Source organism: Limulus polyphemus, unplaced genomic scaffold (genome assembly GCF_000517525.1).
Source record: "Limulus polyphemus unplaced genomic scaffold, Limulus_polyphemus-2.1.2 Scaffold36, whole genome shotgun sequence".
NCBI classification, from domain to species: domain Eukaryota; kingdom Metazoa; phylum Arthropoda; class Merostomata; order Xiphosura; family Limulidae; genus Limulus; species Limulus polyphemus.
The window spans coordinates 1,371,107-1,394,440 of NW_013665646.1; the positions used below are offsets into that span (position 1 = coordinate 1,371,107).

At 32.7% G+C, this 23,334-nt stretch overlaps 1 protein-coding gene across 2 annotated transcripts in view; it reads right to left on the reverse strand.

The window, feature by feature from the left end:
• The window catches only part of LOC106461058 (zinc finger CCCH domain-containing protein 4-like), a 26,692-nt gene continuing 3,358 nt past the window's right edge, over positions 1-23,334 (reverse strand). For both annotated transcript variants that reach the window (XM_013920848.2, XM_013920855.2), the window contains exons 2-11: positions 12,737-12,855; positions 11,866-12,047; positions 9,672-9,880; positions 8,454-8,739; positions 7,595-7,706; positions 6,517-6,626; positions 5,497-5,777; positions 4,827-5,083; positions 4,050-4,537; positions 1-2,431 (exon numbers count right to left, since the gene is read on the reverse strand). In XM_013920848.2, coding sequence (XP_013776302.1) covers positions 674-2,431; positions 4,050-4,537; positions 4,827-5,083; positions 5,497-5,777; positions 6,517-6,626; positions 7,595-7,706; positions 8,454-8,739; positions 9,672-9,880; positions 11,866-12,047; positions 12,737-12,855 — 3,802 coding nt within the window. In that variant the 3' untranslated portion in view covers positions 1-673. The remainder of the gene's footprint in view (positions 2,432-4,049; positions 4,538-4,826; positions 5,084-5,496; positions 5,778-6,516; positions 6,627-7,594; positions 7,707-8,453; positions 8,740-9,671; positions 9,881-11,865; positions 12,048-12,736; positions 12,856-23,334) is intronic.

The following is a 23,334-nucleotide window of genomic DNA, read 5'->3' on the forward strand; positions in this document are numbered from 1 at the left end:
TTTCAACATGTTTTAATATTTCTCTCCGCAGAATTTACATATAAAAAAAAAAAGTTCCAATAGAACAAAACTCGGAAATTGTTCACATCTATTATGCAGGTTTCTGTAATAGACTTAGAGATAAACTACAATGATAATTGTAGTATATTTTTTTTATAAACTATTTGCTGAAAGCTTCTGAAGAAGTACAGTAATACAATTATAGCAAGGTTCACAGTTTAGAATTAAGTTAAATCTGTCGCTATAATAGCCTTACAATTACTATGAACATGTAAGGAAACATTTTTCCTTGAATTAATTATCTACATATATATAAAAAAGGGGGAAAATGCCACAGTGAAAACACTGCCATAGTAGAATGACATTTAACAAATCATATAATGTAAAAAAAAACAAAAACAATTTCTATAGAATATTTACATCCTAATAATATACAAAATAATGCTGATCAGCTGCTTTACAAATCAAAGACCAACTGATACATTCAATGAAATACTAACCAAGGCTATTTTAATTTGTTCATTGTGAGCAGATATAGTCCTTGGAAAGATTCATAAACATAGATGCTGTATAATACACTATTAAGTCAGTTTTTGACATCTCTTCAAGAAACGGCTGATATGATTAAGTGCACATCTGGAAACAATTCTTTCTTGAGTTTCACAGTATTTTATTAACAAAAAGGAGAAACCGTTGGATCAAAGGTTTTAAATACCTCTTTTAATGATGCCTGTTGTCCATTGTCTTTTGGTGACTGGTTATCATCAGGAACAAACGTTACTGGTGAATGGCTAGGACTCCCAGTTCCTTTTAAAGACGTTTCTTGCAATGCCTGTGTTCTGGGATCAGTAACTGTTGACACTGAGGATGTAAGGGTTACTGCTTCACAAGATGTTGTCAAAGTCTTAGCTGATTGTCTAAGCTTAGGTCTACGATTGTAACTGTTGTATGTAGAGCTGCCATCACTTTGATCATTGTACAAATTTAGTGGAGAAACATAGTCCCTACTTGATTTTCTGTTAAATTGAGATACCTTCTGTTTTTCATTATCTCCAAAGGAAGTTTCAGACTTTTGGGGAGCATCATGAGTTGATGTGTTAGTATGTACATCTGTTGTCTCAGAAGCTTTGAGTCTTGGATCTGTTGCAGAACCTACAGATGGTTTAGAACACAGATTTGAGATGTTTGGAACACCACCCCCACTTCCGACTGACACAACATTTTGTAGAATTTGTGATAAACCCAATTTTTGTCCTAACTGATGGCTTATTGAAACAGGGTTTACACTTAATCCTATCTGCTTGAGAGGCAGTCCTGCTCTTCCTACTTGATGAAGGCTAGCAAGTCTTGGGTCTGTTATAGAACGAGGCAAGTGACTAACAGAAGGGTTAGGTAAACTTGTAACTGGCCAACTTTGATCCTGAATGTGTGGAGGTGTTGATCCACTAGAAGTATTCTGACGCAGTAGTCGAGGATCACTGGATACCGCTGTTACACCTTTTATCAGCCGTGGATCCACAGGCTTCACTGATACAGGTTTATTTTCAGTTGATCCAAAAAGTTCAGCTGCAGTCGGAAGCGTATTGTTTACAAGGATAGGAAGAGGAGGCAAACTGTGCTGACCCTCAGACTGTAACATTAATTCTCTAGACATGTAGTTAACAGCATTATTAGGTAATGTTTCTGGAAAGTTTCCCAACAAAGATGTCTGAGTGGGTGGAGATATCTGAAGTTGAGTGGGAGGAGGAACTTCAGTCAAATGCTTCCTAACACGCGGGTCATTGAATAGTTTTGGATCCCCGTGACCTGCAATAACATACGTAATATAATTTGGGTGAGATTTTGAAACAGGGTGCAGTTTGTAACGAGCATTTTTTGTTACACTTCTGCTCTTTTCACTAGTTTCAGTTTTAACCATGCTATCAATTGTACTCTGAGCTGAGAGAGAATGTTCACTCGAACTTGAGTTTGTGGTATTCACCGACTGGGTTGCTGTTACACCTCCTCCTCCTCCTAAGCGAGGGTCACGTGTTGAGGTGCTGCTACCCATTCTTGAATCACGGGATTGCAGGCGTGGGTCTCGATGTGACTGTCCTACTCGTGGATCTCGAGAAGGGACTAGTTCTTGCACTTCCTTAACTCTTGGGTCTTTGCTATTAGTCCCACCTATTCTTTGTTCACTGTTTTCCACAGTAGTCACTACAGGATCAGAAGATGCATTTGAAACAGACTTCACAACTGGAACAGGAGCTGTACCGGCAAGGATATTTTTCCAAAACTCTGGCTGCTGGCTGAAAGCTTGAGCTACTGCTGGTGAAGAACTGATATTTGTCTGCTGCTTGATTGCACTCAACATTTCAGCTATGTTAAGAGTAGGTTGGCTTGTTGCTGGTGTTTCCTTCACTTGAATCTGGGGTTTTGGTGGTGGAGGCTGCAGAGCAAAAAAAAAGTACTGATAATATAGCTAGTTTTCACAAGAGTCTAATGGGACTGGCAGATGGCTCAAAGTTCTTTAATTTATAAGAAAATGATGCTTCATTGCAAGAACACATAGTATCAAAGTAGTATTAGATTATGCCTAAATTTAACCTTTTCAATATAACCTTAACCTGAAGAGGCTTATGCCTTCAATTTCTCAGCTTATTTACGGTGAACTCCTAGTATAAGAGGTTTACTATTTCCAAACTTAACTTTTTCACGATAGCTGTGACCAGTTACTCAGATTACATGTAATTTATCTACCCAATGGGAAGACCTACACTAATAAAAATATACCAGAAAAAAAAATTGAATTGATAGGAATTACTAATTATGTTTCCACTTACAAATTATCAAAATAAGAAAAATCTTGTGTGGCTCCCAAACAAGTAGACTGTTTTCAACTTTGATAAATATTTTTAACATTTCATTATAAGCAAGGTACTAACTTGTGCCACAAATATACCACCCCCATTCCTCTTTGCTAAAAGCTGATCTGAAAAGGTTTTAGTTCACATTCCTCAGTTATCTTATTTCACCCAAACTTTTACTATAAAATTATGCTTAAATTAACTGTTTTTGGTCTCTGTTTCAGATACTGAAACCTCCTGCCAGTGGCAAATGTATTTCTAGTATGTGAAGTTGTGTCAATATACTGTAAAGGGTCAGCACAAGTTTAAAAAAAAAAGTCAGTAATGATAACATATATATGAAATATGGAAATAAACCAATGCTAAACTATAACCTTATGAACATTCCTTTCTTAAAAAATAAACAATATGTACTTATATTCTGTATCAGTAAAAGGAAGCCTTCCAGTCTTTCTTATAAAAACAAAATGTAATTTTCATCGGCCAGCTTTTCAAAGTTATCTTTGACCTACTACAGCTCTCTAGATGTTACATTTTATAGTTATACAACATGCCAGGTTATTTATATTCGTAATAGTTACACACACATTACAATTGTAAAGATTCTAAAAGCACATTTCAGAGACATTAATAGCTTTTTCATGATGCTCAAAAAGATACCAGAAATGCAACAGTAATTAAGCCAGAATCAAAGCAACCCTCTGATAAAAATATTTTGAAGATAGGCCTGATGAAGGTTTGTTGTTAACATATAGCTTCAAAATGGGCTATCTGTGCTGTACCCACTGTAGGAATCAAACCCCTAAATTTTAGCAAAATAACTCCTCAAAGTTACAGCTAAACCACCAGGGAGAGGGTTACACGATGGAAATTGTAGTGTCTGTTAATTTATTAATCCAGAGTAATGCAACTTGATAAATTGAATGAAAATAGACTTATCAGTCACTCTAAGATATATATTTCAAAAGTATTTCCCCTTGCAAAGATCTGGTTTCAGTAATAATGGATCTACCTTAACATTGAATTATACTTGTATATTCTTACCAGCTTTTGAAAAATAACTTTGGACTTATTTTTAAAATTCGAAGAAATGGTTTAATTACTAATTGTTTTGACAAAATTGTAATTAAGAACTAAAGGTTCACAGCTTCAAAAAAAAAAAAAAGTATCCATAGTAAAACTTTTGTAAAAATTACATACCATTTGTTGTAATTTTTTCAGGACTGCAGTTAATGGTTGGTCCTCTGTATCATCATCATCTTCACTACTATCCCACTCGACATTTTTACCTTTTTCCTTATTAACACTGTCTTCCTGCTCTTTCTCTTCTGTATATTCTTCTTCTGGCTTTAAATCTTGCTCTTCTAGGCCTTCTGTGCTGCTTTCTCCCACTTCTTTCTGCTGCTGCTGAATACGTAAAAAGAGTTGTTTCTGTCGCCGAGGTAGATGGCTAGGGATAGAGATCACATTGTTGGCTCCTTGCGAACTATTGGTGTCTGATGGAGGAGATGCAGAGAGTGGAAGCCCACAGCTTTCTTCTTCTACACTGTGTAAAGGGCTGCCTTGCATTATTTCTTCTTTACTTTCTTCTTGTTCTTTTAGTTTCGACGTATCATTAACATATCTAGATAAACTTCTTTCAGAATCATGTCCTTGTTGTGAAATATGATCGTGGTTAAAATGAGAACCTAAAATAACAAATGCTGCTTAATAAAACATTTCTTAGCATTAGAAGTAATTACTACCTACTAAAATATTTTTATCTAAATACTCCATTTGAAAATGTTCTGTCTGCTATAAAAATGTTCATTTTGACAAGAGTTCATATAAAATTATACCACTGCAAGTTTGAACCTGTACCACAGTAATGCTTTGGGAAAACAAATTCTGTTAATTTTACCTTTAAAAAAAAAGTTTAAGAAATTAATTAATGATTCTAGGTATATGACAAAAGACCAAATATGGTTCGATAATCACCTTTTGATCCTCTTTCTGACTGGTCATGAAAGGAGTATTTCTGGTCTTCAACCTGTGACCAACGATTGGAAGAAGTTCTCGACTGGAAACTAGAGGAATTGAACTCACCAGTTTCTTCTGATTCCCGATTTGGTGACATACTGGATGGGGGTTTCAACAGCCCCGAAGAACTTCCAAGTGAAACTATACCTGGTGGAGCTTGAAGCCCATGACCCAATTTTTTCTGAGACTGTAATGTATCTGAGTAGAAGTTGAGCCTGAAAATATAAATATGACAAAAATATTAGAGGGACTTGTATGTATTAAATCTTTTAAATATTCCAAATGTTTTTAGCATATAGCCTCATTTGTTATTTGCACATTAAGTGTAACAAACATTTTTGGTATATTTCTTAGGTATGTGTACAACTTGCACCTTGGTATTCTTCAATTCCAAAAAAGCTAGATTCATATTACAAGCATGCTGTTCAAGTTAAGATCAAATCTTTGTAAAGGTGGTCTTGGGTTGTTCATGTACCTAACTCACATTTCAATCGCTGGTGTTTTGTAGTTTTTTGAAATGCTTTAATGGATATAGTTTTTCACATTTTCAAAAAATTGTACTTTAGCATTTATGACACACATATAAAATAAAATGTAAAAGACTGTACAGAACACTTATTTATAATACCTATCATAAGAGTTTTGAGGTGGACTCAAAATGCCACCATTATATGAAAATTGTTGCCGTTGCTGTTGACGCATTTGATTCTTTAGCCTGCGTTGAAGCTGTTGCTGCTGAACCTCTTGTCTCCAACTCTCTGCCTGTTCTTTAACATGACGAGGTGGTGATCCCAGGAGACTTGGCCGCTTCTTTGAGGGGGAGTGACCTCTTTCAGATCCTTTTAATCTTGAGGCATCACCACCTGCTCCATCTTTATCATCGTCTTCCATTTTTTCACTCTCTAAATACTACGTACCAGAAACAGAGACATAATTAAAAAATATATTCATTCCTCGCATGTATAACGTATATTATAAAAGATTACACACCAGTTCAAATAAACACTGAATTATAAGTTTTTTTATATATATATGCCAAAAATCCTACATATGTTTTCCAAATGTCACATTTAGCATAACAAATCAATTCATGTTTTGCATTTTGTCAACATTATGATGAACTGTGCGTATGTGAAAGTTACTATTCTGCCTTTGTTACAAAACTTCAGCACTTAGAAAGAATAACACCATCCTTCATGTTTAAAATTGGTAGAATGACACAAAACAGATGATACATCAAGTCGCTTAGTGCCTTGATCTTTCAATAATTTTACCGTATGTTAAACAAATCTATAGGTAAAGGATGTCCTCAAAATAAAGTTAAACAAAATTGATCATCAATTAAGTTTTTGATGTATTACAAGACACTTAACATCAACCAAAGAAGTATTCAAAGATTTTACAGCAATTCTTAACAAGGAAACAAAATAAGACTACATATTACTTGCTACTAAAAACAAAGTTTAAAAATTTGTCTTCATTATAAAAATTTCATAAATGTTTCTGATAATTTTCAACACAGTTGAGTACAAAGCTAATTAAGTTTAATATCTGGGACTACTACCCAGTTAAAAAAATGACTTATCAATAAATACTGGATTATCCATAATGAGAACATTTATCTTGTTATACAATCTATAATACTTACTTTATCTAGGATTTTCCTGGTCTCAGCTGTTAACTCAGCATGGGAGAAAATACAGTTGTTTTCTGCATAGCACTTGGCACCCGTGTGAAAAAACTTGCATGGAAATTCACATGAGACGTCATTAAGGAAAAGTATGTAGTCACCAAAGAAAGGAATTTTTTTAAAACTTATTTATAACAACACGAATTCTTATTGAGAGTAATATCTGATGTTCAAGGTATACCCCAACAACATCTGTACCCCCTGATGCTCACTTTCATTATTTCAAATCCTCACAAGGTTCAAAAACATTAACTTGTATAGGTTCTTTAGTGACTCAGTATAACAAACACAAAAAATTTAGGACATTTGATGTAAACACCAACGAAAACCGAAAATTTGTAGCTTCACCTTATTAGTTGATAATGTAATACACGGTTGTTCAGATGCTATTTCAATTGAGTGACAATACAACACAAACTGTGAACACATTCTTCTTTTACAAAACAATCAATCCAGAATGTTTTGATTCCAGATGAAGTTGAAACTTATAATACAATAAAGATTTGGATTAGCATTTGATTGCAGCAGACATTCCCAACCTGGGGTACATAGGGGTCTGAGAGTATAACCATGGTTTACACTTTACATGGTGTTTTAATCAGCAGTCAGACAGAGAGAGCAAAGTGACTCAAATAAATATATGCCGAGTTCAATTTATCAATACTATAAAATCCTTATGCAGTCCACACATACAGATTTCATAATAAAATAATTTAAAATCAATATAATTTTATCAATTTTTGATCCTTAATTTTTGGGGGTACATGGGAATCTGTCAATATGCCCAAGGGGTACAGAGGAACAAAAAGGTTGGGAATCCCTGGATTACAGGAAGGTCAAGTCATGGTTATAAACAAATATACAAACTTTTCTCAAAAATTTTCACTTTTACTATTTCAAAATTCATCATATCACGTAAAATTTCAAGTTATAGTTTACAGATGAAAAATAATTATTCGAAATTAAATGTCTGCTATTTTTATCTAAAGTGCATTCAACAGTTTATTTCTAAGACTAAATATATATTAAAGGATATTGTGCATGAACAAACAATTCTCTCCTCTGGCACAAAACCCATGTATATAAAACTTGCAGAGTTCTTTTTTCTTTGATAAGGTGTGGTCATGAAGGTATGGGCAATCGTCTCCCTAATAATAATAATAAACAAAAACATTTCACCTTGAGAATGTTAAATATTTTCCTTTACGAGCTAGTGGTAACAATGTTTTTCTATAGATTCTGATTTGTTAATTGAGATTTTAATCATGAAACCATTAATTCAAGAAACAAAGTTGAAACTTTTTGTGAATATGTTTTCCCTAAAAGTACTTTGAACTGAGTGATGATTTAACAAGTTAGTTCTTACTCTTATTAGGGATAACTACAGTTGTTCAAAGGTTTTAATGATTAGAATACATCTAATTCAATGATAAAAAAAACCAAAATCATTCCAGTAAATCATGGCATAAAATTCCAAACAGTAATCAAATATTTATTTCTAAACTGAAATAATTTAAGCAGAAAATGACTTTTTTTTATGCAAGTAATATACTGAAGTTCATCTCTACAATGAAATGCAAAAACTAGTTTTAAGAGAGGTTATAATCATATACATTACTGTGAAATCTGTATGAATATAAAGGGCAATGCAAACTGCTTATTATATAAACTCTTTAAGCTCATGTACTTAAGCCCAAATGATACAATACATATACGATTTACTAGATCTAGTGCATGAACTTAAGCTCATAATTTAAATTTTTTAAAGTTTAATTCTTGTTTATTTTTATACACCTCGTGAATAACCAAGTCTTTCTCACCAACACCTCAGTTAAAATAATTGTGTACAAAGAAACCAAAGTAATAATACTGTACAAGTTCTCTTTCCATCTTACCCTGAAACAATTTCCTTCCAAATAAAACTTGCACATTTGCTTTCGATTTTCTCTTTTGTTCTTTATTTTTTTCTTTCCTTTTTTGGCCTTTTTGTTCTCTGGTCCACCCCGACTGCCCTTTGTTTTCCTTTTCCTACCTCCTCTTTCAGAGACGTAATGCCTACTTGGACCTTTACGTTGACTATGGCCTGAATGATGATGAGACCTAGGAGCTCTTTCATCAAGATCATCTGAATCTTCATTGTATGAGCAATCACTGAAAGGGCTTGTAGAATTATAAGGGGACCTATAATTGAATAACAACAACAACAAAAATCTTCTTACTATAAAATACCAAAGAGCATCCTTACATTAAAACATCAGCTGTATTTCTACAATATATTTTAACTCCCAATGTCAAAGAGGTTTGTGTTTTAGTCCCTTACAACGCAATCACAACCTTTAAAATAAAACAAATTCTAAAATGCATCTCTATATCTTTGAAAGAATTTTATTAGTTTTTCTTCTTCACTCACGTATGCATGAGAACACATACAAAGTTCAAAAACCACATTTAACTCCTTAAACCCGAGCGGATGCTGCCAGTGTCTGGTTGAAAATCCTGATTTACCCAACGTACAGTGACAGCATCTGATAACATTTATGTCTCTTTGGCTAAAAACTAATAGAAACCATGTTACTACCCACATAATTAAGAAAATTGAAGTGTATCTCTAATTTTGAAGTGAAATGCTACAATGAAAGCAGCTGATCAACATTACCCACAGCTGACTCTTAGCCTACTCTCATCAGACCAAATAGCAGAATTTGACTCACTCTTATAATGCAACCACAGCACAAGAATACATAGCAAGTTTTTTTTTTTTTTTGCAATAAGAAGACAAACTACAGAACCTCAGGTATACAGTCTGGCATGCTAACCACTGATAAACGGAATACGTGTCTACTGATACATATCAATCTTAGCTTTGTTCTATTTCACCAAAAACATTGACAAACTCTCATTGCCAAAATTTATACATAAACTACTTTCCCAGTACCAGGTTTAGTTTTAAATTCACAATAAAAATTAAAAACTCGTGTTTTAATATTTTATTACTTATATGAAATTGTTAAACTTTAGGAAGTTTGAAAAAGAATACCCATTTTACATGTTGGTGGAAAACTTCAAGTTATCATCCTAGTGAAACAGTTAGTATACAGAATTAAATGCAGTACCTCAGGTAATCAGGACTGTCATATGGGCTGTCATATGGTCCTGGTGATCCATATGCACTAGGATAATCATCATCATATTCATGATGATAATCTCGATGTGACTTATAGTAAGTAGGGCTGTAGCCTGGGGAAGGGCTTCTTGTAAACCATGATTCTTCTTCAACAATTCTATCATGGTCCACATACTTTGTGTGCTTTTTCTTTTGTTTCTATATTAAAAACAAGCAAAAAAAAGTTTTAATTTAGTTAACAGAAGTTAGTACAATGACTACAACTGTCAGCTGATCTCACTAACAGATCACCGCTATTCATCCTACTTTGTATTAGAGAAGTTGAGTACATTACATTAAAATGATTTTAGAGGCTCACCACATCCACTTATGTTTTATCTGATGGCTATACATCTTGACAGTAGTCCTGCAGTATAGTTTCAATTGCCAAAAGTTTTGTTGAACAACTTTCATGCCCAAGGCACACCACTTCTATGTGTAGACTCTCCATAATCCATATACTATATAAAAATAATTTTTTAGCACCAGTTTCTAACAGTCTGACTGCACAGAACTTCCCAGGTGCTGTGTCTGATGACTTGACCATTATGGCTGTTTACGAATTAGCTTGAATACCCATTTCATTCTTCAGATGCTTGAATGTGGAATATGACTAGAAACCTTAACTTGGTAAACCCATACCCAGTTGGCCTAACATCCTGATGGAGAACCTTTCTGATTATATTGTATACCGTTGCCTGGAGCACGAGGATGGATTCTGCCATTGACCTTTGTATTCATGGATTATCACCTGTTAAAGAATGCTGCAATTTGTTTATCATAACAGGAGTACAACTTGTTGCGAGTCTCTCTGGATAGTCCCGACACTCCAAGTTGATCCACATTCCTTTGTTTTCCAATGCCATTAAGTACAAAGGATATCCTACAAACTTTCCATAATCCAACTAGTATACGAGGACAATGGTTTCCCTGTGGACCATTTCAAAAGTCCAATCACCTAAGAATTCATAGGTACTGCATCCAGCAACATGACTGACATTTCTTTTTATGGAATACAAGTTTCATTCTCCAGCTGTTTTCTAATGCCAAATACAAGGGATATCTACATCTTGGAAATTTGAAATACCTAATCTGAATGTATTTTTATGGTCAAAATGTATGAGCATTCTGTGTTGGAAAGGACTTTGACATACCTTTCCCAGTGATTATTTTAAGTGGCATCCCTCTACTTTACTTACAGAATGGCATTCCACCATGACTATTTTAATTTTGGTTGTCATGCAACTTGCTAATTTGCATATTCAGTCATTTTAATATAACATACTCAATTTTCTGTATAAGGTGACTAAACAAAACATAAATAACATTACTTTTAAATCCTGAAAACTTTTAATTCACTGAAAGAAAAACTCATAAATAAGCATATTTTAACTGTAACATGTTAAATTAAAAAAAAAAAATTGTTTGAGTCTGTTCGATAAAAAACTTCATCAGTACATAAATGTAGAAAAACAAAACCTGTACTCTAGTATACCAAGTTAACCATCTGCAAAAAATATATGAAATGTGTCAGACCACCACTTTAACAAATGTATGAAAAATTACAATACAAAAAAGGAACAAAATAAAATCTAATTCCTTGAACCTTAGAAAAGTGACAACAATTGTAAAATATTTGTCAAACTTAACATGCCTAATGCATTGTTGTAAATGGTCCATGATCCTGAAGATGGAATTTTCTGTTACTTTATATATTTTGAAACTTCTACTTCATACTTTCATGTTATAATTTAACAAATACTCACAGAAAGAATGTCTAAACAGTATTTGTAAGGTTGTATTATTATGAAACAAGTGATCAACACTTATAATACAGTTGTGTTACTGTGATATGGGTAATTAAGGTTGTATTGTTGTTTCTTATCCCTAGATCATATCATGACTATTAAGCTATATCTATATCACCAATATCTGTATTAATCACATCTCTGTATGTAGTTTAAAAAGTTATTCCAATATACAAATGCAAGAAAAAATTAAAAAACAAACAAACTAACATTCATTTTTATTTTACAATTTCTTTCCTACACAAACTAGACTACATTATTTATAAAATTTAAGTCAAACATAATTAAATATGCTAAAACTAGATTATACATTTAAAATTAGCAACAATGGATAACCTTAAGTTTTCCTTCTTTTGCGACTTCTAAATGGATTGGTTCAATATCATTGACTATTTTTTTCTTCTTCTTTCTTTTTTTCTTTTTCTTCTTTAGGCTGTCATCTCCAAGATCTACATCTAAAGGTTCTGACTGTTCTAGTTCCTGCTTTTGTTCTAGTGCTGGACTTTCTTTCACTTCATCTAGAGAAATGCCACCAGTAATATTCTTAAAGACATAATGCACTCACTCTTCTAATCATAAAATACTCCTTACTATTCACATGAAATACTGGCATCCTAAGCTTCTTACGATAAACATATCAAAAGTAAAAGCAGTATAATAATTACTTATAATATATTGAACAGCAATGGTAATAACCATAAATGATTTTTTTTTGTCTTATTTTACACTGATGAAAATAAGTAAGAAACATCTAATATTTCACATCTATATTATTTGGATAAGTGACTGTTTTTAGCTCCTGTCACACACAAATAGTACTTTAATATGTAATTTTACCCATTTAAACATATCTACTTATTAATGGTAACTGTAAAAATAGTTTGTTTCTATAAGAATATATATATTCTTGTAAAATAAAAAAATACAATTTTGTAACCAATTCTAAAAGGAAAATTACATTTTCAAATCCTGATACTAACTAATAACAGAGAAACATTTTCACTTAAATAATATTTCATCATCTAGTGAGCAGTTTTCAGATCATCAAATTTTGAGGTCTTCTTATTCTTTGAAGATTCTAAAATTTAAATAGTTTTTTAACTTCTTCAGCAACAAGAGCTACTATTTAAAAGTTATTGAAAAATGAATGAGCTATTTTTATTTCTGCCAATTTATGTACCATTTTTTTTTTTTCATAATCACTCACTTTGTTCTTTGACATCTCCAACAGGTGTTACCTCTTCTTCAGAGTCATCAAGAATTTCACCTTCTTCTAAATCTACATCCTCTTGGGGTTCAGAGATTCCATTAACTTTGATCTCCTCACTAGAAATGAAAAGAAAAATTACTGGAAATTCTACAGTAGATTTTCCTCTTGCTACAAAAAATATTCTCATGAAAACATGATTGAGACCCTTTCCAACTGTAACAATTGAGTATTATGACCATCTTCTTGTACTGATTTACAGAATTCTTTCTCACACAGTTTAATTTAAACTTACTAAAGAACACAAGATATTTCAATCTAACTTCAATAATGGTAATGATATGTAAAAACACATTAAATAAATGAAACTTTAAATTTACATTTACAATGACATTGTGATAATTTACAGGAAAACATCACATATGCAAAATTATTTTGTGTACTTTGTTTTGAATGACCATTTAGATGTTTGTCAATTTTCAAGTTAATTATTTGGTCTGAATATGAAAAATTCAAATACTTAACCTCCATAAGCTCATTTTGTAAATGATAATTTTCCTGTAAGTCAGTGCAAAGAGTCCCAAGAACTCCTAAAGGCAAGTGAACTCCAATATAAAAAAATTCACAAATATAAACACTTGTTTTGAAAAATCTTGTGCATGTTCATGCTAAGTTCTAGGTAAATCTGCAAGACTCAAGTTTAAATATTAATACCAAATTTTCATGTCAGCTGATTCATTCAATCATGACAGCTTAATTTTTCAATCCAATTGTGAATTACAGTAACAAGCATATTGAAAATCCTTAGAGTCAGTAGCTGGGCACATTATATTGATAACAAGAGCTTCTTGACACACACGTATTAATGTCCAAGATTCTTCAATTTACTTATTAAAAAAGTTAAAATACATCTGAATTTGGGACCCTTTCAAAAAAATTATAATTTATAATCAAAAGTCTAGATGTGAAGCTTTAGAGTAATTTTTTTTAAAAAATGTGGGAGCAATTCAAAAAGTTCACCATCTCATAAACTTCCAAGATCAGTTCCCCACTATAATTTTTAAGAGGCCCAATCCCCATCATAACATTCACCAAATATACAAGTATCCTGAACAATTTCCAAAAACCTAACACCCTCACTGTCAGACTCAAAATTTTCCCAATCAATACCCCTGAAATTAAAATCTCCCATAATAACATTTTTTAAGCTACCATTCTGATCTTATTATACAATTCTCATTAACTTCTACATTCTGACTTGGTGATCTACAACAAATCCCAATTACAAGACTTTTCCCTTTATATCCACTAACACTAACCCAAATTGATCCAACCTCAGTGCTACTTTCTTTAATATGCCCTAACACAACAGGATGTAATTCACTCCTCATATATGAATCTACTCCTCCCCCTTTTTTTTCCAATACTCTATCTCTAGTAAATAATTTGTAGCCTAGTATTTCAAAACAATTTCTCTCATCATAATTGCTCAAATTCAACCAAGTCTCAGTGATACCCATAATATCAAAATACTCAGTTTCCACAACTGCTTTGAACTCAATTTTATTTCTAATACTCCTAACATTACAATTAGTTACAATTAATCATATATTTTAGAATATGTTCATGTTTTATACCTGTTTTCCTGTCAATTATATTTCCTATTTTACTAATATCATAGCCCTCACCTCTGTGTAGCCCTAGTTTTAATCAACCACTACAGCCGAGTTACTAGCCTTTGTTAACATGCTAATATCTGCCTTGTTTAAGTGTAAGCCATCCATTCCAAAAAGATTACCTTTCCCATTAAAATAATACCACAAATCCAACCATCCTATTTGCTCATCCCTACTTATTGATCTAAGCCTGGCATTCAATCCTAGTGAACTACTTAGCATCTCATACCCATAATTTATTCTTGGCAATATCCCTAACAAAATCAAGCTATGACCCCTTTCCTTAAATGCCCTTAATCAATAAGCTTCTCAGATCCATCTTTCCTTACATCATTAGCCCCAACATGTACCACAAAAATTGCATTGCTACTAGCACCCTTAACTATCTCTCTGGTTCTATTAGTTATATCCTGTAACCCTGCTCATGGATAGCATAAGCATATTCTTCTGTTCCTATTTACTCCACATACTACTCTATCTACATGCCTAACTAGAGTGCCACCTACAGCTATTAACTTCCCTATCCTTTACACTATCATCCCTTGTGATCCCATCAGTTTCCCTTACCTGCTCCCCTTCATCACTAGCAAGTTACAGGTAAATACACTAAAGCATCATTAGCCCTCACATTCAATTCTGTTACAAGTTATGTGAGAGGTATTTTTATTATTTAGTGTTACAAAATCTTTGATAAATCTGTAGTTATAATCAAATCCTTCTGAGTTATAACCATTTTCTGAAATTTGTTTTGTAATATAATTACAGTTGTTAAACAAAGTGAACAGTGAGCTCCCATACAGATGCCATCATTATGTTTAAGAGGTAGTTCTAACTTCCCCCATGTTTGGAAATGAACCATCTCCAAAGTAACAAGGACAAAATTAAATTATCATAACATTAAGAGGAACCATTTGGTTCTTCAAAGCCATTCCTGGACACCACCTCTGAGAAAAAGTAAAAATTTTAAGAATGTTTAGTTTTTCAGAAAGTCATTTATTGCTAGTCTTAACCTCCAGGTGGCTCTTTAACTCCAACTTACTCAATTACTCATCTAATTTCTGCAGAAATTATTATAAATCACTAGAAGTTTTAATATTTTGAAAATATTTGTACCATAAAATGAATACTTTATCTCGTCCACAACTTTATAAAGTATAAAAATATGATTAATGGTATAATAGCTGAAAGTAGACAAGTTTGAATTTATAACTGCATGAAATTTTTTCTACATTCTACTAATCAGAATGCTGTCTTTGTTCATTGACTGAGTACTGTATGGTTTGAAGAATATATTAAGTTTATAATATATACCTTACACTGATCTTTCTATGTAGTTAATATTGTACACATTTTGTTTTACCTTATTATGCAGTATACTTTGCAAGCACTTTCTTTGGGCTGCTGGTGCTTCACTATTAGTAACAAGAAACTAATTATTTTTGCATCTTGAAATATTAATAACAATTTATATCCACCACTGAAAGTTTAATCACTTTAGTACTTCTTCCTTTATTGATAGAAGGAGCAAGAGCCATTTTATATGACCATTACTTTTCTGTTTATAGTTAGGTGGTAGAAATTGTATAAAATTAAGTACTGGTTTCTGTTTTGAATTTTCATGTAATACAAAGAAAAAAACCAACAAAATCATATAATGTGTTACATACTCTGTTTCAACTAGGTGTCAGGTTAGTAGATTATAAACTAACGTCAGATAAGGAACATAATTAATGAAACTTTGATTCACCAATCAGGGAAGTGTAACAAGGCTAGAATATGATGTTATTTGATTGTTCAGAACTTCCATCAATTACTGAATTTTGAAGTAGGTGGCAAGAAATACTGATTTCAATCTGGTAAGTGTACAAGTTAATAGCTTCAGGAAGTTTGACAGTTATGACAACCACTTGGTCTGTTCACGTCCCATACTTAAATATGTCATTAACTATTAAAATGTGGTTTAAAGTGATTAAATAATATTATATGATTCATTTCTTATATTTATCTTACAAGGATACAGTATACTTATAAATTATCTAAAAACTAATAACATTTCTTTCTTTTATTATCTGAAGTATATCAGGATTTTAATTTATTGTCTGTCAGTTCTTTGTGAAAATCAAAAAGGCTTGATCTTGTACTTGCATATGTTCTGCAACATTATTGGGTTTTAGTGAAAAAACCCATTACCAAAATTAACATATTATTTAAAATAGTATGCCAAACTTTATCAGTTAAAACCTGAATATTCTATCAAAAAGTGGCATGTATTTTCCTGACAACTAGATCCAAATTGCAGTTTCAAAGCTGAAATAAAACTTTGCCATTCACATACTTTAAGTGAAAAAGTTTTTTATTTTGTATACTTCTGCATGCTTTTTAAAATTACTGTTTAACAGTAAATGACAAACTTTTTTAAGATACCTAGTTCCACCCATTCATATGGTTTATGCAAAAAGTTACTTTACCTATTTTTATATGTTTGTGTGTGAAAACTACACATGTAAATATGCATTACTTTTATTCATCAAATATGACACTTCTGTATGACTATGCATGATTTTCACTTAAAAATCACAACTTTAGTCAAATGTAAACAGAAATGTTTTTTTTTTTTGTATACATTCTTGTCTGATAAATACATTTGTTTATGTCATTACATTTCTCTGGAAAGAGATATGATAACTTTCAGTTTACAGCCACAGCCACACACTACATTTCAGCCCATTACTAAGTTAAAATTATTACAAGAAAAAAAAAGTAACCATTTTATGCTTATATGTACTCATTCATGGATTTAGATCTAAAAATAATGCAGCCACAAATATTTACACCTTAACAGATTTAACTGCTTGTGAAATATGGAAGATACCTCTCATCTTCATTTATATATTTCTGGTTAAGCTATTAAAGCTACCTGCCACCATGCCCAATTTTGAACTGCCAACCAGAGGCAAGGCAAATTTATTTATCTTGATATCACTTTTACTGATATTTTAACAATAACTTTTTGTCACTTGCAAAAAAAAAACTTTATTGATTGCATGGGTGAGAGAGAAAAGAAGCATTATTCTAGTGGATATATTGTTTAAATGCATCTTTAATTTAGTTTTACAAACAGTTGTGGATATACTTTTAAGCATAACAAAATAAATACCGTTTTGTCCGGCGATCTTAAATATACCCCCCCCCCTTTCAGAAAACATGGGAAAGAAATAAAAGTGCGTGTCATAACATCTTTTTCAGGTCTGCAAAATAAATACTATAACTGAACAGCCTGCAGGTGGATTAGTTGCAAGAATTAGCAATGACCTTGAGCGAACATCTGGCGCGCATGCGTAGACGGATGCTATCTGGACATTCAGGAATGCGACAGGCTAGAGTAGGGGAAGGGACCTGTAGTCGGCCGCGATTATAAGGCAATTATGAATTTTACAGCCTAATTATTAATAAAAAATCATCGCCTTATAATCGGGCCAATACGGGAAGTTTAATCTTATTTTTGATCAGAATATATCATCTGCATCTGTTTACTACCCAATAGAAAAAAAATAATGTTTTCATTTCAATCCAACAATCTATTCATAATAAAAATCAAATAGGGGGAAAGAGTCAAACTATGATTTAATTTAATACTGGACCACATTTAGTGTTATGAAAAAAAAAAAGCTCCCATTTATGTTTGTGTAAATAACCGTTTAAAAAAAAAGAAGGATTTGTAACACTTTTTAAAAACAACTGTTACACCTGTGACTAGAACTGATAAATACACACGGAGCTTCTAAAAAAAACAAGTGTACATAAACAACATACAAATTACAAGTACAATCCCAAACCCTTTCGTAAAACTTAACGTATTTGAAATTTCTCCATAACAACCACCCAGAACACTACAATAAAATAAAAGGTCTCTAGTTATAAATTACAACATTACTACTACCAATTTTTTCCTATTAAAAATATACTAACTCAAATAATTAACACACATCTGATACCATGCCTTGTGCGATGACATCACGTAGTTCTACATACACAAGTTTTTTTAATGAGAGTTGGTCTTCATTCGCTAGCGTACGTAATTTGTTGTTGTTTTACTAACCCAATTTATTATTTTCCAACATTATCTAACAATTTACATTTTGAGATTGCAGACGCACGAGAAAAGGCCGTAATGACTTCCCCAAAAATGCCGCAAAAGAGCGGATGACGTAATTCAAACCCGTCACACAAGGTCGGTGCAATCAGCTGGCATAGGAATTATGTTGGAGCATGAAGTGTGTGAATCAGGCCTTTACTTCAGCGTTTGCGATCTCAAAACATGCAGGATCGAAGAGCGTTGAAAATGTTCATCCATCTAGTGTCAGAACAGCTGCGGCTGTGTCCGTTTTTAGACGTGGCTGCATTTAACTTGAAGTCATAGCCTTAGTTAGTGAAATTTTACCAGAGGTCCAAACACCGAGAAGCGCATACTGTCAAGCCTTTCATACTGTATACCTTTTCAATATGGGTGTAAAATTAAATCGTACTTGCATTTAACTTCAAATTTTAACCGAGGTCCCGACCTGGGTGACTTCATAGCTATTTACCTCCAGCAGAAGTATGAACCAGGCCTAACGCACGAGGAGTCTTAATATATTTTTGGTAAACCCAGACATTTTTCCACTTCAATTACGCCATTCACTGACAGTTTAGCGTCAAGAAAACATGGTTGTAAAATAGTAGTGGTTTAGCTTAATAAAATAATGAATTATAGTTAAATTTTTAGAAGCATAACACACAATCTTACAATTTCTCACTTGCGGTGGAACTAAAGTCAGTGAGAACATATAAGAATCTTCCAATAGTGGGGAAAAGGAGGGAGGGGAGATTGTTGGAAACGATGATATACACCGTGAAGATCATCATGTGAATAATACTTGCTATAGTTGAGCGCACATTCCACAAGATGTATTGAGATGCACATTCCACACGACACCACGCCCTTAAATTTATCTGATTTTTCCTGTATGGATAATTTACATACACCTTCAAGTTTGTTACTTACTGTAATATTATACTTGTGAGTTGGCTCACGCGCATTTGGCACGAGTTACTGAAGTTTTAAACTATTCGCAGGAAAGCCAATTTTCTTTTTCAAGCGTTGAAAGACACAAGATAAACGTATTTAAATGAAATAATATCCGAACTTAAGTGTTTTTTATATTTAATCTCAAATTCAGGTGCAATTCGAAACTTCCTCCCCTCCCAACCAAAAACCATTAATATATGTTAACTATGTCATTTTATTTCTTCTCGTAGTAATATGTTATCACAACACTATTGTGTAGTCTATTTTACGTTCATTATGTTTCAGGAATATAGAAATTGTTACCCGACAAAGGATTTTAGGAACGTAAAACACATCGACCATTTGTGTTTTCTTTTGTTATGAATCCGGGATACAAGTTATTCTAGTCGTTAATACATCAGAGAATTATTATCAACGTTGAATTATAAAACAAAAGATGAAATATCGTTTATGGTCGACAACTTTAAGCACTAGCACGTGCTTACTGGATAAAATAATCTGTGCAGGTTCATCTCATGACCTATTGCTAGAGCGAGTTTGAAAGTTGATAACACAAACACGTACAGAAAAAACAAAACGTTTAAATTATAATGATGTTAGCTTGCGAAAATAGAACTGCACGTCAAATTTACGCAATATTCCTTATGAACGTTTAATCAATGTATGGGTTATATAAAAATTAAAGTTCAATCAAAACTAAATACAAGCATTGTGTTCGAGAACTTGTATATACAAACGTCAGTTATCAGTCCTAAATTCAATAAAGATATATGTAACGAAAAATGTCTTCCACACCTCGTGAAAACTTTTAATTACGTAAGTAGCACTTCGTCAACGTCAAAGAATTCGAGATAACTACCATCTTTACTTTTACACACCCTCACAGGTTACACCTTCCATGCAGGAAATACTTAAGCACGTAACCCGTTGAGTAATTATTTTACCTGACAAATATCCACCCAACTATATTTTGAAAATATTACAATTTTGCAAACCCCAATGAAAAAATTGCAAAACTTTACATATCCGTTTCCCGAATGTTTTGAGGTTTAATAATATCTTTATATCTAATAAATATATTCGGTCACATTTTTATTGTTTAAAAGGAACAAGTTAAAGTATTTTGAAATAAAAAACGCAAACAGATTAGCGACGGCTACCACCTAGAAAACATTATAATAAAAGCCGTCAAATTCAACTTGAAAATGTTTGGGGGGTGCTCGTTTACAGTTTACAGAAAAAATTACTTATAACGAAAGTCAGCATCACCTCCAAAATTCCGATTCTGAAATAATCACTTAAACTAAAAATACAAGCGAGATAGATGGATTTCCATGGTTACATATTAAACCTCAACTGTTTAAACCAATTCCAGTTATATTACTACAAACAATTTCTTATTACAAACTTGTACTAATTTCTAAGGCAGTAAAAGTAAAGAAAAGGTCAAGTCAAAGTACAAACAACTACAGTTCAAAGTTGTACGTGCTCGTCTTATAATTCATTACAGTACAAAACATTTATTTTTTTTTTTGTAAATTAAGACACCTACCCAGTGCTTGAAATGGGTCGTTATATGTTGGTACGTAACGCAATATCGACACTTCAAGTTCTATATTCCAGAGTTACAAACCGGTACTTCTAATCACATCCAGAGATGTGTATCTAAGTGCGTACCGCCATATTTTCTTTGCCCCTTTTACGTATACCAGCACTTTTTTTGCCATTTCAAGAATTGAAGATACCCGCATTTTGATTTGTTTAAAATTTCGCGCACAGCTACACGAGGGCTATCTGCCCTAGTCGTCCCTAATTTAGCAGTGATAGACTAGAGGGAAGGCAGTTAGTCAACACCGCCAAATCTAAGGCTATTATTACCAACGAATAGCGGGATTGACCGTCACATTATAACACCACCACGACTGAATGGGTTAGCATGTTTGGTGACAGAGATTCGAACCCACGACCCTCAAATTGTGAACCAAGCGCCCTAACCACTAGGCCTCATATGCATATTGAAACGATAAAGTGGTTAGTTTCGAATAGTCTTGAAACTTAATACAAACTTACATGAAGATAATTTCTTACTAAAAAGTGTGTAAAGTTACGTGAGAACTAGGCAACTTTTTGCATCACAAACTAATCACATTTGACATTAATGGAGACGTCAATAAACACACAGTCCTCGAGATTTCCGACTTTTGTGTGCGAATTAAGATTATTTCCTTCACGTTTAGTACAAACCTTTTATCTGCTGCTTAATACGAACGAAAATCAGTTCACAGCCTTGAACAATGAGAAATAAATACTTATTAACACCAGTGTTCTGACAATTATTCGCAAAAGTTATCAAGAAGGGTTGTATGTTCATACTATTCATAAAAGTCACACAAGTTTTTATCGATTGTACATGGTAAAATTATTTTATTTACCAGGTGAAACGTTGTGAAGAAAAGTTTACTATGTAGAAACGATGAAAACTTGTGAATTTTAAAAACATAGTTCTTTTTAATATTAATTTTTTTCATAAAAGTGATCACGAAAAGTGTTCTGGAACCTACCTTTCATGATATGCAATGAGAAGGGAAAAAAATTCTAAATGCGACTTCAAGAAAATCACGTTATATTATAATTTGGATATACTTAACGTAATACAACCTCGTCACTATTTAATATACAGCATGAAATTGTAGTTTATGAAATCTTAACTGATTGTGTCTTACTGATATCTGTATGGTATTAAGGTTGGAATACAATCATTTTAACCTACTATGACTTCAAGAAAGTATATTTGTTAGTATTTAAATTCCCACCTCACTAAATCTTTTAATTGAATAACCTCAGTTTACAGATTTCTAACAAAAACTTAGGTGTTCAAATACTCGTGCTAGCTGTCCTTCACATAATTCATGAAGAGAAACGACAAATGTGGCGTGATTTAATGTGTAAACTTATAGCCCAGCGTTCTAAAACAAAATGAGTATGAAAGAACCAAACTAGATAACAGTCACTTTGCTGAACTTTCAGAAGAAACGCCGCTTTCGCGTTCATTGCTTTGTATAAACAAAAACGTGTATCACTATATTTTATACACACATATCTAGTGACACCAAGACAGCCAGAAGTATGTGGCCTGCTTGAACACAAGTACAAACCTAAACTTTGATTACTATATTAAAGTTACACTAAGTCTCGCTATAAATATACATAATTTCATATCCCAGATATATCCCTATACATACAAAATCTACAGAAAACCATTCAACATATGATGAGTTATTAGTTTTTAATTGTTCCAAGTACAGAGCAACCAACTCTCATACATTGATCGGCAAATTTACGCATCTGGATTTATTCTCATACGTAGTAGTAATAATATATAAAAAAGTTTTGAGTTATAAAGTACTTCAAATTCGACCACTGTGGTTTATTAGCCAGCTGGATCAAGGGCAAATTCAGTATTTCACCGAGATACAGGAAATGAACCACTTTGCTTCAGTGAATAAACTCATCTGAAGGACCGCTCCCCCCCCCCCCAAAAAAAAAAACTTTACCGCGCGTGTTAGTTTTACTTTTTTCAAAAGTTTCACTGAATTCCTAAAAGTGGCAGATCAAAATATATTTAACTTACTAATATCCAAACAAGTTTTGTTTTGTATTCGCTTTGGTATATATACATATATTTTTTTTGTGGTATTACAAATATAACCAGTGGCAGCAAGCTAATTAGTAAAACCGTGATAAACGTCAACCGGTCAGCAACAGGCTAGCATTTTAAGTCAAGTCCTTATCTTTTATACTAAATTTTCTTACAATGAACTATGTAAAAGACGGGCAGAGAAAACCTAGTAAGT